This window comes from Silurus aristotelis, assembly GCF_946808225.1.
Source record: "Silurus aristotelis genome assembly, chromosome: 6".
NCBI lineage: Eukaryota > Metazoa > Chordata > Actinopteri > Siluriformes > Siluridae > Silurus > Silurus aristotelis.
This window is the reverse complement of record NC_139579.1, coordinates 18,846,133-18,868,330: the sequence shown is the minus strand read 5'-3', so window position 1 is coordinate 18,868,330 and position 22,198 is coordinate 18,846,133. Positions and strand designations below refer to the sequence as shown.

General features: G+C 36.7%; 1 protein-coding gene across 2 annotated transcripts in view; it reads right to left on the bottom strand.

Moving 5' to 3' along the window:
- Window positions 1-2,190: 2,190 nt before the first annotated feature.
- The window catches only part of tmem63c (transmembrane protein 63C), a 32,077-nt gene continuing 12,069 nt past the window's right edge, over window positions 2,191-22,198 (bottom strand). For both annotated transcript variants that reach the window (XM_083543455.1, XM_083543456.1), the window contains 22 exons: window positions 20,444-20,711; window positions 15,564-15,643; window positions 14,046-14,133; window positions 13,472-13,509; window positions 12,860-13,002; window positions 10,893-10,944; window positions 10,672-10,780; window positions 10,110-10,183; window positions 9,886-9,966; window positions 9,557-9,677; window positions 9,177-9,310; window positions 8,897-9,019; window positions 7,843-7,996; window positions 7,626-7,732; window positions 6,370-6,456; window positions 6,200-6,265; window positions 5,935-6,097; window positions 4,846-4,951; window positions 3,909-4,076; window positions 3,625-3,740; window positions 3,396-3,470; window positions 2,191-3,257 (listed from right to left, as the gene is read on the bottom strand). In XM_083543455.1, coding sequence (XP_083399581.1) covers window positions 3,033-3,257; window positions 3,396-3,470; window positions 3,625-3,740; window positions 3,909-4,076; window positions 4,846-4,951; window positions 5,935-6,097; window positions 6,200-6,265; window positions 6,370-6,456; window positions 7,626-7,732; window positions 7,843-7,996; window positions 8,897-9,019; window positions 9,177-9,310; window positions 9,557-9,677; window positions 9,886-9,966; window positions 10,110-10,183; window positions 10,672-10,780; window positions 10,893-10,944; window positions 12,860-13,002; window positions 13,472-13,509; window positions 14,046-14,133; window positions 15,564-15,643; window positions 20,444-20,665 — 2,532 coding nt within the window. In that variant the 5' untranslated portion in view covers window positions 20,666-20,711 and the 3' untranslated portion in view covers window positions 2,191-3,032. The remainder of the gene's footprint in view (window positions 3,258-3,395; window positions 3,471-3,624; window positions 3,741-3,908; window positions 4,077-4,845; window positions 4,952-5,934; window positions 6,098-6,199; window positions 6,266-6,369; window positions 6,457-7,625; window positions 7,733-7,842; window positions 7,997-8,896; window positions 9,020-9,176; window positions 9,311-9,556; window positions 9,678-9,885; window positions 9,967-10,109; window positions 10,184-10,671; window positions 10,781-10,892; window positions 10,945-12,859; window positions 13,003-13,471; window positions 13,510-14,045; window positions 14,134-15,563; window positions 15,644-20,443; window positions 20,712-22,198) is intronic.

Sequence of the window (22,198 nt, the reverse complement as noted above, 5' to 3'; positions counted from 1 at the left end):
GATGAGTGTGGTACATTTAGACTTCATTATTTATATTCTGTATATTTAGTGCATGATTCCAAAAAAGACCTCGATGAGGAGGGTGAAGGTTAACGAGTGCTCCAAGTTAAAAACCAACCATATCTTTTTAAACTTCTGTTCAGAAAATGCTGTCCTCTTCCACATACATGATCTCACAAACATACGTATTTGCCTGGCTTGAGAAAGACTCTATACATATTTCCTATGGTCAATTTAGCTTTTTTGGCTCTGGGCCACAAATCTGTCTGATTTCCTGATGATGGGACAAATGCATTTCAGGTCTTATCTATTTTAACCCATACAATAGTACCAGTGGCATCAGAGGTGGGAAGTAATGAGGTACAAATACTTCATTACTGTACTTAAGTAGATTTTTCTGGTATAAGTACTTTACTTGACTATTTATTTTTCTGAAAACTTTTTCCTCTCACACATTAAATTTTTTTACACAAATATCTGTACTTTTTTATCTCTTACATTTTCAAACCAGGCTTGTTACTTAGTTTGAATCTATTTGGTGACATGATCAATATTTTTTTCTTATTGTGCACAGTTTTTAGCCAATCAACCTATTTCTTTTCATTGTGCTGCTTTTTCAATCTACCACTAGTGTATCATTTCCTGGCTCTCACACACCACAGACGTATGCTAGACTATGAAGCTAACAACAAGCAAGGCAGAAGGCAACAAGAAGTTTGGCTAACGTGGATGAGACAGAGGGAGTCAGCGATGCAAACATGACTGAGAACAGAGATATTCCCTCTTTTACTTCTATATGGTGGTTGTTCATCCTGGATATATTCATTAGATAACACAATTCTTTTACATCAATATATTAATATGATGTGAGGTCCAGTTACCAGTGTGACACTAAAGCAGGTAGTAGTAATGGCAAGTAAAGTACATGTAAGAGCCTGTACTTCTTTACTGTAGTCAGTACTTCAACTTTTACCAGAGTATTTTAAAACACGAGCATCTGTAATTCTACTTGTGTGAAGGATGTGTGTACTTTTGCCATCTCTGAGTGGCATGTATAAAACATTTATATCATACATTTTCATTTTGACAAAAACAGACTGATAAATGTGAATCATGTGATCATTTTGCAGCTTTATTTTATTGTATTCTGCTATAGTGCAGTAAGATACGATACAGCAGCTCACTCAGCAATGTGCTCCCTGTCATACACAGAAACCTCACAACCCACAAACCTTAACTGGGTAAACAAAACAAGTTCTACACGCTGGATGCTAGCAAATACAGTCAGCACAAACTAAACAAAATAAATCAAATTAATATTCTGTTTGCATCTATTAAGGTGTTTATTTAAATTGGAATCAAAGAGAACTAGATGAATGTTAATGTGAAAATGGATGTTGTGCTTTATGGGAAACTTTATGTTTTCCTTTTTTAGGTTCTTAGGTGAGCATTTGTATGCAACTATGTAAATTAAGTACCTACTGGACTTTTTTTTTTTTTGGCACTTTTTTTGTCATCTCCTGCTCAGTTGTCACCAGTCCATGCAGCATATCACAGGCCATGCTGGATTGTCAGTCTTTAAAAAAAAAATAAATAAATAATGTTTTTTTTTTCTTCAAATCTTTCTTCAAGGCACAGCAACAGAGCACAAAACAAGCATTAATTTGCATTCAATTCGGCAAGACCCTGGCTCCCCCGCAACCCCAAGCCCCTTTCTCAACCACACATATAACCACTAGCAGCAAAGAGAATAATACAAAACTTACAAAGAACATTATAGGTGCTGCAACAACACTTTGCCTTGAGAGACTGAGAATGCTGCAGACAAAACAGATACATTGTAAAAAAAAAAAAAAAAAGAAAAGTAGTTTTTATGATGACGTGGCGTTGAATTCCCTAAAACAAGATGCAAGGAAGCAATATTTATATCAATGTCTGTAATGTTTGTTTACTCTAAGAGTTCACTTTAAAAGACATGTCTATTTAATTAAATGGTAAGAAAATTTACTTTTATTGTAAATAAACAGTTTGGGATTTTTTCTTTTTTTGACTGACTTTTTTTATTTTTATTTCTATGATTGTATATTCCAAAATTCTCTGTCTCGCTACAGCTAAATGCATCCATTTGCATTGCAGAGATCATTGTGGCATCTGCTCCATTTTGGTCCACAAACATGAATATGCAACTTTAGCAGTTTGAGGATTGATGAAGATAGTATTTGCTCTCTTGATGCAATGAAAAAAGATAAGGATTAATTGCGTAAAAATCTCCAAATTACAGTTACCAAAAAAAAAAAAAATTACAATAAAAATAATATTAATAAAACACAATAATTCCTTCAGTGAAAAGTAATACTGTACATCTTTATATAAACCCATAATAGAAAAAAAAACCACCCTTATATTTATATAATTTTAAAATCAAAATGAGTAATAAGCAACTAGCACAAAACAAGTACAAATATATTCCATCCCATGTCCAATTTCATAGACATCCTGCCTAAACAGAAGTGCACAGGGTCAAGTTTTTGGGAGCTGCACAGAACAAGCACAGAAAAACACTAGTGAAGACATGACCTTAGAAATCAGCAGAGGCAAGAAAAAGCACCTCCATAAGCACAGGGTCCAACTTTCTGTACTTCGGTCAGCAATTATGCCCGACGTCATCAGTCTCAAGAAAGGCTCAAGGAAAACAGAAGAGAACAGAAAAACACTATAGAGACCAAAAAGACTGCAAGAAAAAGAAAGAGACAGAGATAATGAGAGAGAGAGAGAGAGAGAGAGAGACAGAGAGAGAGAGAGAAAGAGAGAGAGAGAGAGAGAGAGAGAGAGAGAGAGAGAGAGAGAGAGAAACAGGGAGAGACAGGGAGAGACAGGGAGAGACAGGGAGAGACTGAGTGGGCACAAATTGTGCCGGATCCACTTCTGAAATGTTTGGAAGGAAACAATATATATGCAGCATGTGCCTCAGTAACAGCCTCATGTAAGGTAAGGCAGGGGGCTTTTAATTTGCTGGTTGAGGTGAGTGGGTGTCACTGGTAGTCCACTGGGCTGTCCATCAAAGAGCTGGAGCCAGTGGGTCTTGTTGTGTCCTCAAGCTCTGTCTCCACTGTTTCTTCCACATCTTTCTCAGGTGCCGCCTCTTCGTCATGCACCGAAGCGTGGCAGTTACCCATGGTGCCATAACTCTGGTGGGCAGGAGAGGGCATAGGTGTCAGACCCAGCTCTGGTTCCAGTAAGACCGATGCTATGAAGAGCTGAGCAGAGAGGACAAAAAAAAAAAAAACAGGCCTTTATTTTATATTTGTCATTTTAGTGGTCATATATGACTAGTTTAAATGGAGACCAGAAAATATTGTAAGGATATAGTGAAAGGAAATGCAGAAAGCAAATACATTAGCAGTAGTCGTGGTGGATGCAGTGTTTCTCTCTATATCACTGTAGGCTCCTTCTGTGGCTGTATCAGACATCTGGAAAATGGGTAATGCTGAAAGGTTACGCAACTCAAAATGCACTCAAATCAAAAAGGCATTGAATCTTTAGCATCAAACGTGACATGAATTACATGTACTTCAGCCCTGAAATAATAAAAGATTACATATCACTAAATAATCTGTTGCTCACCTGATAACTTGTTGATCTGTCTGGCTGTAGTTTTTTTAGACAGATTCCAAAAAATGAAAAGATGACACACAAAAGTACAGAGATGAACGTAAACAGAGTGATGGGCTGCATTGGACCTGAAAAACAGCAGTTATACAATGAGACTACTGCACAATTTACAGTCCTTCCTCTCGCAGCAGATTCAAAAAGTGTAGGAACTTATTACACAACATAAATAAATAATATAATGTTGAGAATCTGACAAATAGAACTTATGTATTGGGTTTTGTTTACTGGCATCTTACCAAGTCGGAGCACAGAGAAGAAGAGAAGCCAGAACATGCAGAGAAGTGGTGCCACGAGCACGTGCCTGGTAGCTGCTGAGTGGATGTGCTGATTTAACTTGGTAGGAATGTAGGCATAGTATATGTTATAACGGTCAACCATGTGCTTCAGAATCAGATACAACAGCCCTAAAACAGGTAGATCACACTATTACTAATTTGGCAAGAAATATCACAGTAGATTAACATTAGGAGCAATAACCAGTTTATAAAATCTTGAAAACTAACACACAAAGGCACGAATTCCATAGGTGGATGAATAAAGAATGTCCAAGTACATGATATTAATCAGGTGTGCTATTCAAACCTGCAGCATAGCCCAGATGTAGAAAGCAGACGCCAAATGACCTTAGTACTAAAAGGGATCAGGAATGATTATGGACTGCAGTGTAGTAAATAAACAGTCATAATGTGTGCTGTTGACAGAGCAGGTGTGGAGTGGGCGTCTGGCTCTCGGCTAGACGGCTCGAGGTGTCTGGAAGACTAGAGTGGCGTTCACACCTCGCAGACACCTCGCGTTACACTGAGATACTGACAGCGATACGGCTCAGACGCCCACGCAGCACACCCTCTGCTGAGGAGGAGAACCAGAGGACACAAGTGGAGCGAGGCAGACTGGACACACATGTATAGCAAAAGAAGGACATTGACCACAGGGGGAAAGAGGAATGGAGAGAAAGACTAAAAGCGTTAAAGGATTAAAAAAGTGAGAGGAACTTGAAGCAGGATAAAAAAATGTGTTTGACAAGAACCCGATGAAAAATAAAACTATACGGTATAGGAAAAGATGGAGTTGAAAAGATGCATTCGGTTGTTATTTGATAAGATTGACAAGAAAAAAGCTCAAATTTAAACTCAGTATGAAGTTAAGACTCATCAACTTACACTGAAAACTCACCAAAGGGGACAATGATGGGGCAGGTGATGCTGTAGGTCATACTGACAGAAAATATGCACATAGTCCAGGCATACTCTAACCCAAACTGGAACTCATAGGCTTGACTCTGCAAGATAGAACAAGAGATTTAATGTCTGCTTGTTATTCTTGTCTGTTTGTGGTTAAGAAATAGAATTAGACAAAGAATTAAAGTTGCTAAGCAGACTTGCAAGATATTTACACAATATATATCTTAATATATATAACTTAATGCATCGTAATTGAACTTTACGAAAGCCTTTTACAAAATAAAATTATACCAAGGTGTTGCAAACTGTCTGGGTATGCCTTCTGCAGTGCATGTGATCTGCATGAGGTACCTATTGCGTTAAAAAGTCACTCTTGCTCACTCTTAGCAACAGCAAGAGTGGAAGTAAAGTAAAAAATAAATGAATTAAATAAGACTTATATGTCAAACAATATGTAGTGTTTTTAGTGAAAAAGATGTTGTGTAAGCTTACAGAACATCTATAACATTTCAAAAATCTCACAAATCTTCTTAATGATGTGTTGAAGTGACAAACATGGCCCAAATGACAAGCAGTACTAAAAGTAAAAAATTCCCTGATTATTTTTAAGAATAAATTATATCTATGAGAATGAAGAAAAAAAAACACATGCCTCACAGCACTACTGTGAACAGCTTACATAATTTACATCTAGTTTTGAAAGATAGGAAGAAAATCACTTGCAAACTGGCAGCCACTAATTTACCAAAGTACATAATCTATCACTGATCTCATTTCCCCACTCTATGTGGTGCAACCCTCCTTTAAATCCATATGTAAAAATGTTGCCATGTGCACAGTGCTTAAATTACACATAATGTGACCTAGTTACACCTGGTTACAGATTCATATATCAGGAGTTTAGTGTCTCCTAAGATATCTTTTTGTTTATGGTATTTTAATTTTAAATAAAGCAAAATAATTCTCAGAATCAGCATCATTAAACTAATATTTCACAGAAAACAGCATTATTATGCATCCTTAAAGAATAACATTCAAGACATTTGATTTGGAATGTAATACAGTAATCCCTCATACTCACTCTTTTAACATGGATGCGTTCAGCTTTGGATTTTGCAAAACAAAGGCGCAGAGAGTAAACCAGTAGTGAAGGAATCCGCAGCAGCTCCATTGCCGTCCCAATCAGACTCGATGTGATGACATAATTCACAAAGAAAGCTCCATTATCCGGCAAGAACACACATCTAAAACGATAATCCACAAATAAACAAACAGTATGCACTGTGTTCAAATTCCAATAATTAAACAGTGAAATCAGACTTTGAATTTTAGCAGCTTTGACTCACTGGAACTTTACATCTTTTTGATCCAGGAAGTGAGTGTCAAAGAGCCACCTGAAGAAAAAATCCAAACTAGGGAACAAACAAACATGGGTTATATGAATATATTTGTAGACATGGATATTTTATTATTATTATTTAATTCAGCATGGCATCATTACTAATTAAATAATTACCTGGACAGACCAAGGGATGGCAGAATGATGACCATAAAGACCAGCAGTAGAAAGCACTTGTGCATGGTGATCTGATTCTCACTGGACCTGAAAAATGACAGCATGTGATTATTGTGAGAAGCTTGATGTGTATGTATGTATGCGTGTGTGTATGTATATTATATAGACAGACAGATAGACAGACAGACAGACAGACAGACAGACAGACAGACAGACAGACAGACAGACAGATAGATAGATAGATAGATAGATAGATAGATAGATAGATAGTGTTATTTTTCGATATTCAAAACCAGCTGCAATTCCACTTCCCTTGAATGTAACCTGCACAGTATGTACTAACTGTTTATCTGACTCCAAATATAGAACCCATACTCAGGTGGGCGTCTTTCTATTTTCCTGAAGGTGGATGATGTCCTATGCTGGTTGAAGTGTGCTGTTCTTATTTTATATCAGGTTTCACTTCCAAAATTGTCAATAGATTTTGTTTTGAGCCAAACCTGATAAAAACCTAAAATTATTGTACAGCCATGGAAGTAATTTTTGGGTGAAAAGTATTATTAGGATTTTGACAGAAAAATTGTGCTATAGGATACAGATCCAAAGAGGCCACATATTCATTTTTCCCTTGTTGTCATCACTATGACAACAAGACTGAGGGGGTTAGCTAAGAGTGCGTCTGATTGACAGACACACACACACACACACTCACAGAGAGAGAGAGAGAGAGAGAGAGAGAGAGAGAGAGAAAGAGAGAGAGAGAGAGAGAGAGAGAGAGAGAGAGAGAGAGAGAGACACACACACACACACACACACACACACACACACACACACATACACACAGTGCTGGAGAGAAGAATGCATGTGTATGGTGGGTTGGGAGGTTGGGTGGGGGTTTCGCTTTGCTGTTATGTAATATGTTTGTGCACCACATTGAATATGTCACTGCAGTATAAAACACAGTGAACAGACATCCACTGGCACAACATAACGTCTACTAATTAAGATCTAATGTTACAAAAATAGCTCTGGGTAATCCTAAAACAATGAAGTACTACAGAATATAGTAACAGTAACTAGTGGCTTTGTGGTTTTGTTACTGTTTGATGCTGCTTCACTGTGTGTTTTAGTCATACCAAATCAGTTGTAATTATTGTGTTTTATAGCTAAGCCTGAACAGTATTCTTTATTAAGGCTGGGGATGCTAACTGTGGTGGGCAGAGGTTGTTAAAATTACAATTGTCTTTACACCACACCTGGTCCAGTGATACTCAAAGAAGGCAGAGTAATACACAACAAAGGGGAGCAGAACGGAGAAAGCCCATAGGAGCAAAGTGGGGAAGAACTGGGTGATAACTGGATTCTGAAAACAAAAGAGCATGAAGTTAAAAGTCCCTTACTAGGTGAGAGATTCATTTTTTTTCTTATAAGAAGTAATTATACAAGTACATGGGTATGTGGAAGGAAACTAACCTGGAGGCTTTCCACAGGCCAAGTCACGTTGAACTTGTCCATAGTGTTAACAATAATAGCAGGAGTGGTGAGAAAGAAAAGCAGGAGGAAGAGTAGGATATTAAGCAAAACACATCGAAGCCACCATCGGGAGCCGCTCACGGACAGGTTCTCCCTGCAGAAACACACACACCGCAAATTTAAAGCTGCAAATTACTAAGGCGTTGAGCTAATTCTTAAGCAGAAAAAAGGATGTGCAATAAAAAAATATCAAGAAATACTGTATGTGGATGTTTCTCATCTAGTACTTGAGTTTATAAAGCAAGGACTCTTATATGTAGCTGGGATAAAAAATATAAATTGCTTCCAAAGCAATCCCAAACTTTAAAGCAAAAAACCCAGACCTTTATAAAACCAGACAAAAATATATATATTTAATGCTTTTTTAATTTCTCTGAAGGTTTACCCTGATGATGCAGGAATGTCATTAGCATCAACAATTTGAGGAATCTCTCCAGTATAACTCAGACAACCCCCTACACACACATGCATACTCTCAATGTTCTCAGACTTATTATATAAGAGGGATAGAAGCTGCCACAAAGGCTGTCCAGACAAACAGGCAGATCTGCAGAAGGGGAGATTAAATAAATTCAATTTGCTCTCACTAATCAAAGTATTTTAACCAGAATGAAGTGAATGAACATTATAGAAGATTCCATTATCTATTTTTCTATAGAAATGAATACCAAAGAAGTTTGTAAAAGACGACTTCATGAAACATTTATACGTATTCATAAACATCATCCAGTTTATATAACATAGACTTATACATGCTGTGGTCCTTCAAGAAGTACAGGCGCATGGTTATATTTTAAATCTTGTTATGCTGTATATTTAATTTAATTGCAATCTTTATAAAATAGCATCACACAACAAATTCTTTGAAGCATTTTCTGTGGTGGAGTTCTTTTCAACACAAAAATCTACATAGAGTGTAAAGTCTGAAAAAGCCCACATGAACCAATCACAAAAAGGAAACATGACTAGGCCTATTTATTCTCAATATACATACCAAATTATGTCATTGGGGGCAGGGGCATAGCGGACACCCCACTGGTGCGAGTGCACGACTGTAGTGATGCTGGACTGTTGCGGTTTCCGACGGCAGCGTGCCCTTCTGTAGTCCTGCACAATGCTACAGAAATCCAACAGGTATCGTTAATTTTCTATGAGATCTTTTATTTCTGCAAAGTATGTCTATGAGAATTACTCCATTGCATTACTGATGAGCAAGTATCTTCAACATTGCTATACTATGACCAATTACTATTGCAAGTAGATGTAGTGCTTACACAGCTGTCATCCTCTCATCTCTGAATGTGACAAAGGCAATGCCCAGTCTTTTCATAGTAATACGATTCTTTTCTGCATTGAACTCATCTGTGAGCTTCTCCTCCAATTCACTATAATACTGCTCAGCATCAATCTTGAGGTGAGAAGAGAAGAGAAGAGAAGAGAAGAGAAGAGAAGAGAAGAGAAGAGAAGAGAAGAGAAGAGAAGAGAAGAGAAGAGAAGTTGGTGTGCAGTGGTCCCCAGTGGCCAACTTTAGGAGGTGCACCAACATAGCAATAACACTGATTAAACTTTAAATACTAATCAAATTTTATACTAATTATATCACTGTTATAATGTTAATAACAAAGTGTGTACAAATCACTGTATTGTATTCTACCTGTTCAAAGCCACATATATCACAGCAGAAGATCTGAGCACAGGGATGCGTCTTTATCATGATCCTCCCTTCCTTCTGTGATTTGGTAGTGAAATACATCCTCCCCTTCATTGCTTTTCGCCTGCAAGAGAACCAGACTAATACGAATTTGAAGGGGAGAATAATTTCTGACACCAAACATTGCAATCCAAAGGTCAAGAACATTCAAGTGAACTTTAATCAACTTTCTTGAGTGTGTCTGCCCTGAATCACAATGTGCTGATAAAAAAAAAAAAAAAAGATTGTTATATTCTTTGCTGTGGCTAGAAGAGAAGAGGGAAATAAATTACCTCTCAGAGTCCAGCTTCATCAACTTTTGTACATTGAAACAGAAGCAGCTGTCTGTGACTGTACAGCTTGGGTACGCTTCGCTATTGGGTTACACAAACAAAATCTGATACGTAATCCAAAAATGATTTTCTTATGTTGTCTAGTAACATTAAGCATGCAAATGCAAATGCTAATAAAAACCTGGAGTCATCAGGATAACAGTGTTGCTCATTTCATTACTCACTGGAGGTGTTTAGTAATCAGGCCAGGGTCAGAAATCTCTCTGGGAATGTTGGTGATCATTAAAGTTCTGGCCACCTGTTCAGACAACAAATGGTAAGAAACAAACCTAAATACTAACTAATTACATCATCTACTACCACATCTGTACACATTATTTTATCATACACCTTATATTTTCCATTTAGCACAACACATAAAATCAGACAGTAACAGGTCAAGAGCATCACATCAAACATCAGAATGTTAAAAAAAAATCTTAGTAGCATTGTTATTGGTGCTGAACTAAATCTAACAAGAAGTATAAAGTATAAAAAAAGAAAAAGAAACCATCCAGCAAGTAGCGGCTTGCTGATGTGAGAAGTCATGGGAGAATGGCCAGACCGAGGCCGAGCTGACAGAAAGGTTACGACAAGTCAAATAACCACTTTTTACAACCTTGGTGAGCAGTAAGGCATTTGCACTTTGTGCTTGAACCTTGAGGTGAATAGGCTACAAGAATGGATGACCACATTGGGTTACATGTACACACAATCACACATTCAAAGAACGTTGGCCATACTAACCTTCTCATCCTCTTTGTATTCTAGCTGTGAGGAGTGGCGCACCATACAGAGTACAGTAATTACAAAGTAGAGTAGCGCAAAGATGCTGTGTATCCACAGGAAACTGTTCCTGTGGTAGAGAGGAAGCACTGGTTATAACCAGCAACATGCATGCTCGGGTTATTTCCCCACATAATATGGCAGTTATTCTTATGTTCAAATAAGGAAAAATGATAACGTACTCTGCTGCGAGGTTGGCCACAGTTGTCCGACCAAAATTCTTAGGGCTGTCTTCTGAAAGACCCAAAAAAGGAAATAATTTAAAGAGACATACATACATACATACATACATACATACATACATAAATACATACATCAATCCTGGAATCTAATGTCTCATTATATTCCTATGCACAATAACCATGTCTCATATGAAAGAATTATCTATTACATTCAAACATAAAAATACTAAATGCTTGTCTGTCTATACAGATTTTCATTTACATTTATTTGCATGGCATTTTAATAAAAAGAAAATGATGCAATCCAAGCAACAGAGAGTGGAGTCCTGGCCATTGAAGGAACTCTCAAACGTTCCAATCACTATTTCAGACTACATTTTAAAAACATGCCATGGGAAGGTTTATATTTTCCCAAATGTCACTATATAGACTTAATGCACACAGACTGAAATGGACTGCAATGATTCTACATAAATAAAAAAAAGTCAAAAGGTTAAAAAGATATCTAAACTCTGCAAAGTGTTTATATTACCAACTCCTCATTAAAACATGACTCTAAAATCTTACTCTATCTTTACTTTAAATACATCAACATTCAATATATTAAAGTCTATTCTGGGGGAGGAAAGCTATGTGAATCCGGGTGTATGAGTCTGGGAGGTTGCTCGTCACAATGCTTTTCTAAGGGTGAAGACAGTCAGAGACTTTCCCATGACATCCTGTGTTTTGCTTGGCGTTTCTAACCCCCAGTTAGATGCCACTCAAACCATCTACAAACACTATCGGGTGGTCCAAACAAACCCTTTGGGCTCATCCACTAATGTTTGGGTACAAGTGAAACCTCCTAAAGTTTCTAGATTGTTTCCAAACCATTTCGAGCAAGCAGTTCATCCCAGTACAACCCTTGTGAAAGTCTTTTTAAAGAAACGTAATAGCATATTAGATTGTATAAGCCTTATCTTTATATTTTATGTCATTGTCATATATTTGTTTATTTAAATGGAAAGGAAATACACATGGCAGACTGTTCTTTTTCTCTGTATTAAATCTTTTCATGGTTGTGTAATGTAAGACTGTACGGCAGACATGGGAAGTAAAGAAGTACAAATACTTTGTTAATCTACTCTAGCAGATCTTTCTGGTATCGGTACTTTACTTTACTATTTATTTTTTTGGACAACTTTTTACTTATTAAATTTTTGACACAAATATCTGTACTTTCTACTTCTTTCATTTTTAAATTAGGTTTGTTACTTTAGTTGTAAACTATTTGTTGACATAATCAATATTTATTCTTTTCATTGCGCATCATTTTCAGCCTATCGCCCTACTAACCTAGTTTTCAACCTACTACTGGTGTATCACTTTCTGGCTATCACGCACCATAGGCGTAGGCTAGCTTATAAAGCTAACAATGAAGCAGAAGGCAACAAGGAGTTTGGATAACGTTAATAAGACAGAGGGAGACAGCGATGTAAACATGACTGATCACCTGATCATCATCATCTTTTCTTTGCTTGTGTTTTATATGGCGGTTGTTCAACCTGGATACATTCATTAGGTGACAACATTAAAAATTCTATTGTATTAATATAGTAATATGACGTGAGGTCCAGTTACCACCTTGACGCTAAAACAGGTAGTAAGGCTACTTTTTACTTAAGTACATGTCAGAGCCTAAATTTCTTTACTTTAACTTGATTAAAAAAGTATAGTCAGTACATGAGTCTGTACCTCTACTTGAGTGAAGGATGTGTGTACATTTGCCATCTTTGCTGTACGCTATTTCGATCGTATCCAGTGAGGAAGCATTTTTTGATAGTACAATGAGACCTCCTTTACTGGTGACATCATTACTGTGGGCAGTAAGTGTTGTGACTGTTGTCATGGGGTTTTTATTATTTTTTTTTATTGTGTTGGAGCTCTATAGTAAAACAAAAAAAGAGTTAAGAGCAAGCTGAGATTACCCAGGAGGCTCCCAGAGAGGTTGACAGGCAGGATAACACTTAGAGAAAGCAGACACACTACAGCCATGAGAAGGATGATGTGGCGCTGAAATGCCAGGTACGTAACCGCATCAATGCCACACTTACTACGAATCTCTTCGTCCCTGTAGGAGAGCAAAGAGAAACCATTAACCTCACAGTTGTTGTAGTAGTACATAACTAATGAGTGTGGGAACAAGTGAAACTAAATATCTTTTCAATATGTGACCTACAGTATAGCTTGACACATGATTATATAACATAATAAACAGGTGTACAGACATGCGTGCACACAAGAGCACACACCCTGAGCCTCACACCACACACAGTATGGCCTCCCAGTCTCCTGCTGACAGGACCACCATCTAGAAGCTCTAGATGGTTCTAAAGCAGTCGGCTAAATATGGCGCTAGTGCGCCAACCCGACCGCGCAAATGACATCCTGGAAACCGTCGGTACAAGGGAAGTGGCCACTTTAAAGAGCACGCCAAGCTGTGAGAGTGAGTGGCAGACCATAGGCCTGCGTTTGTTTTCCCTGCTTAATGAGAGATAATGCGAGCGAGGGATGTCATCACCCAGCCAGTGCACACTTACTTCATGTGGTAGAGTGATGTGAGCCAGGAGCAGAAACCCTATAAAGACACGGAAGAGAAGACAACAAGTGCATAAAAATGTCTAGGTCAAATAAAAGTGAGAAAAGAGCATGTCTGGTTAGCTAAGCATCTGTCAGATCCATTTGTGCTCCAAGAGAACAGAGAAAAAGTTATATAAAAACACTTAATGTTGATGAGTCTGCTCTGAACCAACATGCAACAAGTAATCCAGGGGGCAGAATGTCGATTCGGAAAAGGTGAGTCATAATGTGAGAGACGTATATACTGTATAGCACATGGGCAAAACACACAACATTTTAAAATGTACCTTTTTTGTCTCAACTGATGGATCCTAAGTCCATACTATAAATTCAATAAACTTAATAAAAACAAGCATGCTATTATGTCCTCAGATTATTTAGTTTAAAAAAAGTCAAAAGTATGCCAAGGAACTGTACCACTTCAACTACGGTTTGATTATGAGCTTTGTTTTGTGTGTGTATGTGTGTGTGTGTGTGTGTGTGTGTGTGTGTGTGTGTGTGTGTGTATATATTTGTCTGTGAATGTCCTCTCACCATGTCTTTGATCTCAGAGTCTGAGGGACTGGTTTCTGAAGGAGATTTCTCTTTCTCACTTTGCTCTCCATAGAAAAGTGATGTTAGGCTAAAAAAAAAAAAAACGACAAAGAAATAACATTAACAAATGTAGCTTTTGAGTGTGAGTGTGATACCATTTATGAAACTCTAACCTAAACAACATGCTCCAAACAGTACCATGAATTAAATGAGCATGTAAACTTTGGTCTACATCAAAGTTTTTCTCATTAAACAAATGGGTGTGGAGAGACTTTACAGTGAATTTACTGAGGAGAGTCATGATGACTAACCCAGCAGAGTGACGAAACAGAGTGGCAATCTAACCAGCATAATCTCTACTATACACTCTCGGTGCAAATCTCAGTGTTTTAACACCATATTTCGCAACATAGAGCTTGCCTAATTAGCTAAGATCTTCTGGAAATAAAAATATATACACATTAAATAAATAAAATGAAAAACAACTAAAAATTTACCAGCCTATTATATTCAAGAAACTGTAGGATAAAGACAGGAGATAATTACCACAATGGTTTAAGATGTATTAAAGAAGATGGGACATATCCACTAACTGTAAATCTACAAGAGATGTGCTTATAAAGTGCATCTAAATGTACAGTGTTGACCAACCCCACCATCTCTACAGCGCTAATTCTCTTATATCAGCATCGCACAGTGTCACCTCGGTGTGAGAGCTACTGTATGCTGAGAATTATATCCCCATATCGTTATAACTGAGTTGTTTTTCAGAGGGAGGAGGCCGAAAGTTGCGCATTTTTAGAGAAATATTACGTATGTATTCAGATTTCTGTTCCGATTATGCAAATCAGCTTCATGTAATTCAAGCCTTTGAGGTTGTCAGGTTTTCCATGTGTAAGAGCATCCATGATGAGATTTTACAGCAGTGACATTTTTATACACAAGGACTTAATTTTATACACGCAGAAAATTGAAAATGTAGAGTGAAAAAAAAACCCCACTTAATTTGGGACAAGACTACATTCTAATTCTAAAGCAGTAGATTTTTTGTTATGCAAAATTAACATACATATTCTCCACAAGATGGTGCCAACGTCTCACTCAAATTCACCACAAAGGAAGTAGCACTGTGAGGCTATATTACAGTGTTACAACAAAGTTCTTTAAACTAAAATATGACTAATCCTTGCAACTATCAGATGATCATGAGTTATTAAATGAGTAGAAAAGTGAAAAAAAGAGAAAAGAGAAAAAAAACCAATGCAAAAGAGAAGTCAAACTTCTTATTTTTATATTTTTCATATATTTGCTTTTCATTCCAAAAGTTCAGTTGCTTATTTATTAAATTGTTTGCTCATTTGTTTTGTGTGTGAGTGTGTGGCTGTTTGGATGTACATAAATTTACCAAACAGTTGTCCAGAATGTTACACTCTCTGCAGACCTTATCATTATCCATATGCATCTTTAGCAGAGAATGTGCTGTTGCTGAATGAGTGTTCTCAGTACAAGTTGATGTACCTGTCATTCTCCATCAGCAGTGCCAGACGCCCGTAATCCCATGCAGCCTTCCGCACGCAGGAGAAAAACAGCAAGAGAAACTACAGCAAATAGCATGAAAAGATCAGGTTTTACTGTTTATGTGTATGTAAAAAAAAAAAAAACTTTAATTTCATAATCATCTAATCCTACAAGCTGACTATTTACATATGAGGTAATGGCATTATCAATATTAAAGCTTCTAATTATAACAATCATTTAATGCTCATTTGAAAATGAAAAAAAAAAAAAACCTTTGGCTTTTCACAATCACCTTAGCTCAATTAACAGCTTTTTAAAGGTTTTTTTTAGCTGCAAGTTGCCAGTCAATGTACTATGTATTCGACACTAGACATTTCTACTACTGGTTGCCATAGTAACTTTTATCAGTGGGTGGCAAAACCAGCATTCCACCTTTGACAACAAATCAGGAGACGAATCATATGCACTTAACTGTCTTTATTCCCAGTGGTAGATACTGCACTACGTTGTACAAATTTGTCAAAGTGAAGCTTGTAAAGCATTATGAAATTAAATTAATCTTAACATACAGCCATTACTGTCAAAATAGCTGTCAACAAAAGTGAGTACACCCTAAGTGATATCAGCTGTACGTCGTGTAACCATGCAATTCTCTCATACTCATCACTGGATGTTCAACATGGCATCTCATTGCAAAGAATCTCTAAGGATTTAAAAATTTAAATTGTTGCTCTCCACAAAAAAGGCGCAGGCTATAAGAAGATCGGTAACGCGCTGAAACTGAGTTACAGTACAGTGGCCAGGGTCATACAGTGGTTTTCCGAGATGGATTCCACTGGGAACTGGCCTGGCAAGGGTCGATCAAAGAAGTTAAATCCTCGTGCTGCACGTCAGGTGCAGAAGCTGGCTTAAAAAACAGACACATGAGTGCTGACAGCACTGCTTTAGAGGTTGCAGAAGCGGAATGTCCGCTTGTCAGTGCTCAGATCATACGCCTTACACTGCAACAAGTCTGTTTGCATGGCCGTTGTTCCAGAAGGAAGCCTGTTCTAAAACTGTCTCACAAGAAAGCCCACAAACAGTTTGCTGAAGACAACCTGTCCGAAAGCCTGAATTACTGTTACCATCTCCTGAGGTCTGATGAGAAGAGAAGAGAAACTTGTTTGGCTCAGATGGTGTCTAGCATGTGTGGTTACACCCTGGTGAGGAGTACCAAGAAAATTTTGTCAAGCATGGTGGTGGTAGCATTATGGTCTGGGGCTGCACAAGTGCTGCTTGTACTGTGGAGCTTCGGTTCTTAAGGGAAACATGGATTCCAACATGTAACATTCTAAAGCAGAAAATGATGCCCTCCCTTCAGAAACTGGGCCGAACGGCAGTTTTCCAACACAATAACAACCACGAAAACGACCCAAAACACACTGCAAGATGACAACTGCCTTGCTGATGAAGCTGAAGGTGATGGAGTGTCCAAGTATGTATCCAGACCTGAACCCTATTGAGCACCTGAAGGGCATCCTCAAGCAGAAGGTGAGGAAGCACCATGTGTCTAACATCCAGCAGCTCCGTGATTTAATTGTTGAGGAGTGGAAGGGGATCTCAGCACCAACCTGTGCAGCTCTGGTGAATTCCATGGGCAAGATAATTAAGGCAGTGCTAGATAATAATGGTGCTCAAATAAAATATTGACACTTTAGACACAGTTTTGACATGTTCACTTAAGGTGTACTCACTTTTATTGCCAGCTATCTTGACAATAATGGAGTTATTTTAAGAGGACAGAAAAACTATACTGCTGTACATTAACTACTATAAAATATATCCAAGTTTAATTTCTGTAGTATTGTCCCTTGAGAATATATATACTAAAATAGTTGCTGAAATGTGAGGGGTGTACTGACTTTTGTGAGATACTGTATATGCTTTTAATTGGATTGTGGTTTTTATGTGGTATCTTAAATATGTCTATTTCTATGTAATACCTAAAAAATGGGCTGTCTCATTAGGAGTAGTAAGAGTAGTCATATAGGTCTGTAGGTCAAAAGACTTATTGTCATACTGTATATGTCTATTGTCAAACAGAAAACATTTGCAAGAATATAGCGAGAAGAATTTTGTGTACATTTGTAGAAATACAGTACACTGTATCACATTTATAGTGGGTAAATGTACTGTACAGTTCTGTAGTAACGTAGCCTATGCTTAGTTTTTCTGCTTGTTTATTGGTTGAAGTGTCCAATGATTAAAAAAAAAGAGGCTGTGTTAAAGATATACGCCACCGCCTTCTTTACTTTCTGTACTGTACTGTATTAACATTTTACATCATTTAATAATTAATAATTATATATTTTTTAATACATTTAATTATTTCAACTCAAAACTCAACAAATACAATTCCCTACACATTTTTTTCTATCGTGCTATCCGCGAGAGACGGGGAAAATCAGTGAAACTAATTAGTTATGTGGCAAATGTAATTCCGCGATAAACCAGGAGAGCGAGATTCAAATCACCGTAAAGTGGGGGATTAGTGTACACAAATAAAAGTAGACCCTTTACAGATTTGAATGATATATTGTTCTTATCTGTAAAATGAAAGAAAGAAGAAACTTAATAATCAAAATATAATTACTGTATTCTTGCAAATGTTTTCTGTGTGTTTAAAGTGTGTGGGAAGATGATTTATAAATGCATTTTTGGGGTGGCATCCGTTTATCGCAATTTTCCATTTTTCTTAGGGAGTTTTGGAATGCAACCATTGCAATAAACGGGGATTACTGTACACTCATAATAACAAAACGCTGTGCTTTTTTAAAATGAAGAAAACAGACACGGGGCGCGCTCTGCTGTCTCTGTCATCTCTCTTCAAGGACACATAAACAAAACAACCTGAATCTCAGTGAATACTTGCCTCACAGACATAATAAATATATGCATAGAAAGCGTGAAATGTCTTTTAAATACACCAATTCACACTGGAAACAAATATTATCTGATTATCTAATCCATATGAAAGTTATAAAAGGTACAGTTTCTCTGGTATCATCTCATTAACCGTCCTTGTGGAAAAACAGCAAAAGTTTCCCGTGAGATGTCCTGATGATTTACGTCATTTAAAACACCAAAATTACTTTAAAACATTTACAAGAATATTTTGTCTTCATGCGCTAGGTTGTTTGGTTTCACTAATAATAAGCATACATTTGCATAAAGCATCAATATTTGTCCATGCCCATGTTGATTAGAGTGTTAATGCTAGCACTATTAATTCTTAAGCCTAGCTTAAAAAATTTCTCTTAAAAGAAATCATGACATTTCCACAGATCAAGTGAGTGAATGAATAAAGGATGGAAAAAATGAAGACATTTATTAAAGCATGCTGAAATAAGTACTAAAATGTCTTTAGAAAATTTAATATTAAATTAAACACACATAACATACACATCTGTTTTACCCAATTGGAGTCTAACAAATTGAAACTATTGAATTACATTTTTTTTTTTCATTTTTACTTATTTTATTTATTCGATTGAATTTGTGCCAATTTAATTAATTACTCAATCAATTATAATAAAGAGCATTCATTTGATTTATACAATTTTTATTAAATATATAAAAAATATATTATTTTATTTATTTTAACCAAGCAGGTATATTTAAAAAATGTAAACAGTTAAATTGTTAATGATCACAAATTTAAGATCAATTTCGAGTGTCATGTCAGAGGCTGTGAATACTTATGTACATATGTATATAATTAAAATAATAAATTGAATCCATTCTGGAATAAGTAAGGCCTCCTGTATGCAGTGGGAATAATTAGCCATTTCTTTAAGAAGTGAGTGGTTGTCTTGGAAACTGACAGGGAGTAAGGTCAGTATGCACACTGTTCATGTAATGACTCCAAGCAGAATGCACTCAGTGAGTAGATAATGAGAACACAGCTAAATACCCTGCTTTCTAGTACCTAAGCCTCAGTTTCATTTGAAACTGCATAAAGTAGTTCCACTCATTTGGTTATTCATCTTGATTTGTTTAAAAAGAAAATTATTTAAATGAGGCTATAGGTGTAATATTTCTGAATTCTTCAAACATATTATACACTATTTTATCAATAAAGTAAAGTTGGTATAAAATGCAAATAATAAATCATAATTAAATGTGACCAAGCAAGTTCCAGATTATAAATTCCAGATTTACCATTATGTTAATTTATGCTCATATTTATTCTCCTTTTTAGCTTACAGAGCTTTTTCAGTGGTGTCTTAAGTAACAGACTAACAACAGAATTAAAGTAATAGATAATATTTTGGAAAAACATATCATCAAAAATCCCTGGGTTTTCTGCTTTAGAGACAGTAGTAGAAAGTTAGATTTTAAATGTATCCTAAGTTTTTCAAATAATTTTGTTGATATTGGATTGCATATTAAAGCAGTATTGGTAGTTAATAGCCTTGCTAGCTACTGCATCTTTTCAAATACATAAGACAATATAGAAAAATAGCTTGGTTTGGGAATGAATTGTAATAGATGGATAAATGTATTAATGTATAATGCTGTGATATGTATCATTGTTAGCCACACAACATGAGCCTGAGGTTCCCAGTCAATTGTGAGCCAGTTGTGGTTCTGTTCCAGTTTAATTGATATCTGCTTAGGTGTATCCATTCCTAAAAACTTCAAGAGTTTTTTGGAAAATACAAATTTCTCAGAATAACCTCTAGTTTGTTAAATCTATTTTGTATTTTTTGCATAGAACCTCATGAGCCAATTATTTAAGCCATGTATGGAAGCTAAAACTGTGCAGGTGACATTCTTTAGGTCTCAAAATCCAATAGAAGGCTTGTTTATGAACAGCAACAGAAAGAGAAATACTGTACCAGCCAGAGGGTAAAGTTGATTGCGAGGACAGTTGGCACTCCACCGAAGGGCAACCCCTGAAGCACACTGCTGCGAGAGTGCGAAAGGTAACACCTCTCTGCAGTGACATTTTCCTCAGTCACAGAGTCCAGCAAATGCTGGTCATCCCGCTCCACTGATGCTGTGGACCACGTTTCAAACATAGGATTTGCCGTGCCCAAGGAATTGTGATACACCGCCATGGCAGTGGCTTGGACCTCAGCAAGCCTTCAGGCTGTCAAAACATCACTATGGAAAAAAAATCAATTCCAGACATGAGTCAGTGGAATGGTTTTGATGTTGTTTGTGCAAGACTGTTAAAACATTTGTCCACTTACAGCTAGATATTTTTGTTTTAAAACAACAAAAAAATGTGTAGCATAATTCAGTACATTTAAATAAAAAGGCCAAAAATCTTAAATAACACTAATCCCTTCTATACAAAAATCAATATTCATTGTGAGTTGAGAAATGGCTCAGCAGTTCTGTGTGCAAAATGCAGATACTAGAAATAGAAAGAAAACCAAGATTCAAAACATACAGTTTTTCAAATGATATAAAATGGATATCAAACAAATTATAAATGTATACCTAAAAACACTACATGCAGAAAGAAGGAAAAACACTATACATAAAGTCACATCAGTAACATACTGTAGTACATTCTGGATAGTGTTGTTACTCTCTATAGGCATTGTTTTTCTGATATTAATTCACCTGCAGAGCTGATTAAAGTGAAACGTTTTAAGCATGAGTAATAATATCTGCAGCAAACAAGAGGCAGCCAAACATCACCCGAGCTTAAGACAGGAGTCAGAAGGGCTAATCAGGGATGCTTAAAGTGAATATTTGTACTACCCTCTGAAAAATAAACATGTGGGAAAGAGATAACAAAAAGAAATAGAAAGAGAGAGAAAGAAAGAGAAAAAGATAGCATGAGAGAGAGAGAGAGAGAGAGAGAGAGAGAGAGAGAGAGAGAGAGAGAGAGAGAGAGAGAGAGAGAGGGAGGAAGTATGTGTGTGTGGTGTGTTGGGATCACATGCACATTCACATGATAACCACACAAGGTTCTTAGTCACTGCAATGATGCTGTCATTAGTATTGTTGTTTGAAATGTCAGTCAGATGGCTCTTATAGGACATTTGTGATAACACGAAACAAGCAGCGTTTGTAAACACATTCATCAGCTCAATCATGAGATAAAATTAGGCTGCATGAGATAATTATAGACAGTGCACAAAAGTGAAGAAAAAGATATTTGTTTTGTTATGCTGTATGAGGTATTTTTCTGCCATGTTTTGGGTCCTCTTAGAGGGAACCATCACTGCAAATCAACACAAAGCTATTCTGGCTTATTACCTTTGTTCTCTGACTAGACAGTTTGGTCTTGATAGGAACACTCTCTTTCTGGATGAAAATACCCCCATCTACAGGGCATTAGGGCTCACTGGATGGTTGATGATATGACAATTATGTAAATTAAAGCCTATTGAGACACCAGATCCCAATGCAGTTAAACAGAGATAGGAGATTTTGGACTGATAAAATACAGCGCTCACTGTCACCAACGCCAAATGAAGTAATATCTTCTGGAAGAATGTTGTTTATTCCCCCAGCACAGAATATATATCAAGGAGTACTGAAACTGTTCTAGTGGCTAAATTACTTTTTTTATTCCCCTTTAATTCACTTGTTCTTATAGTATAGTACATATTACTATGGGACATTAACAATTG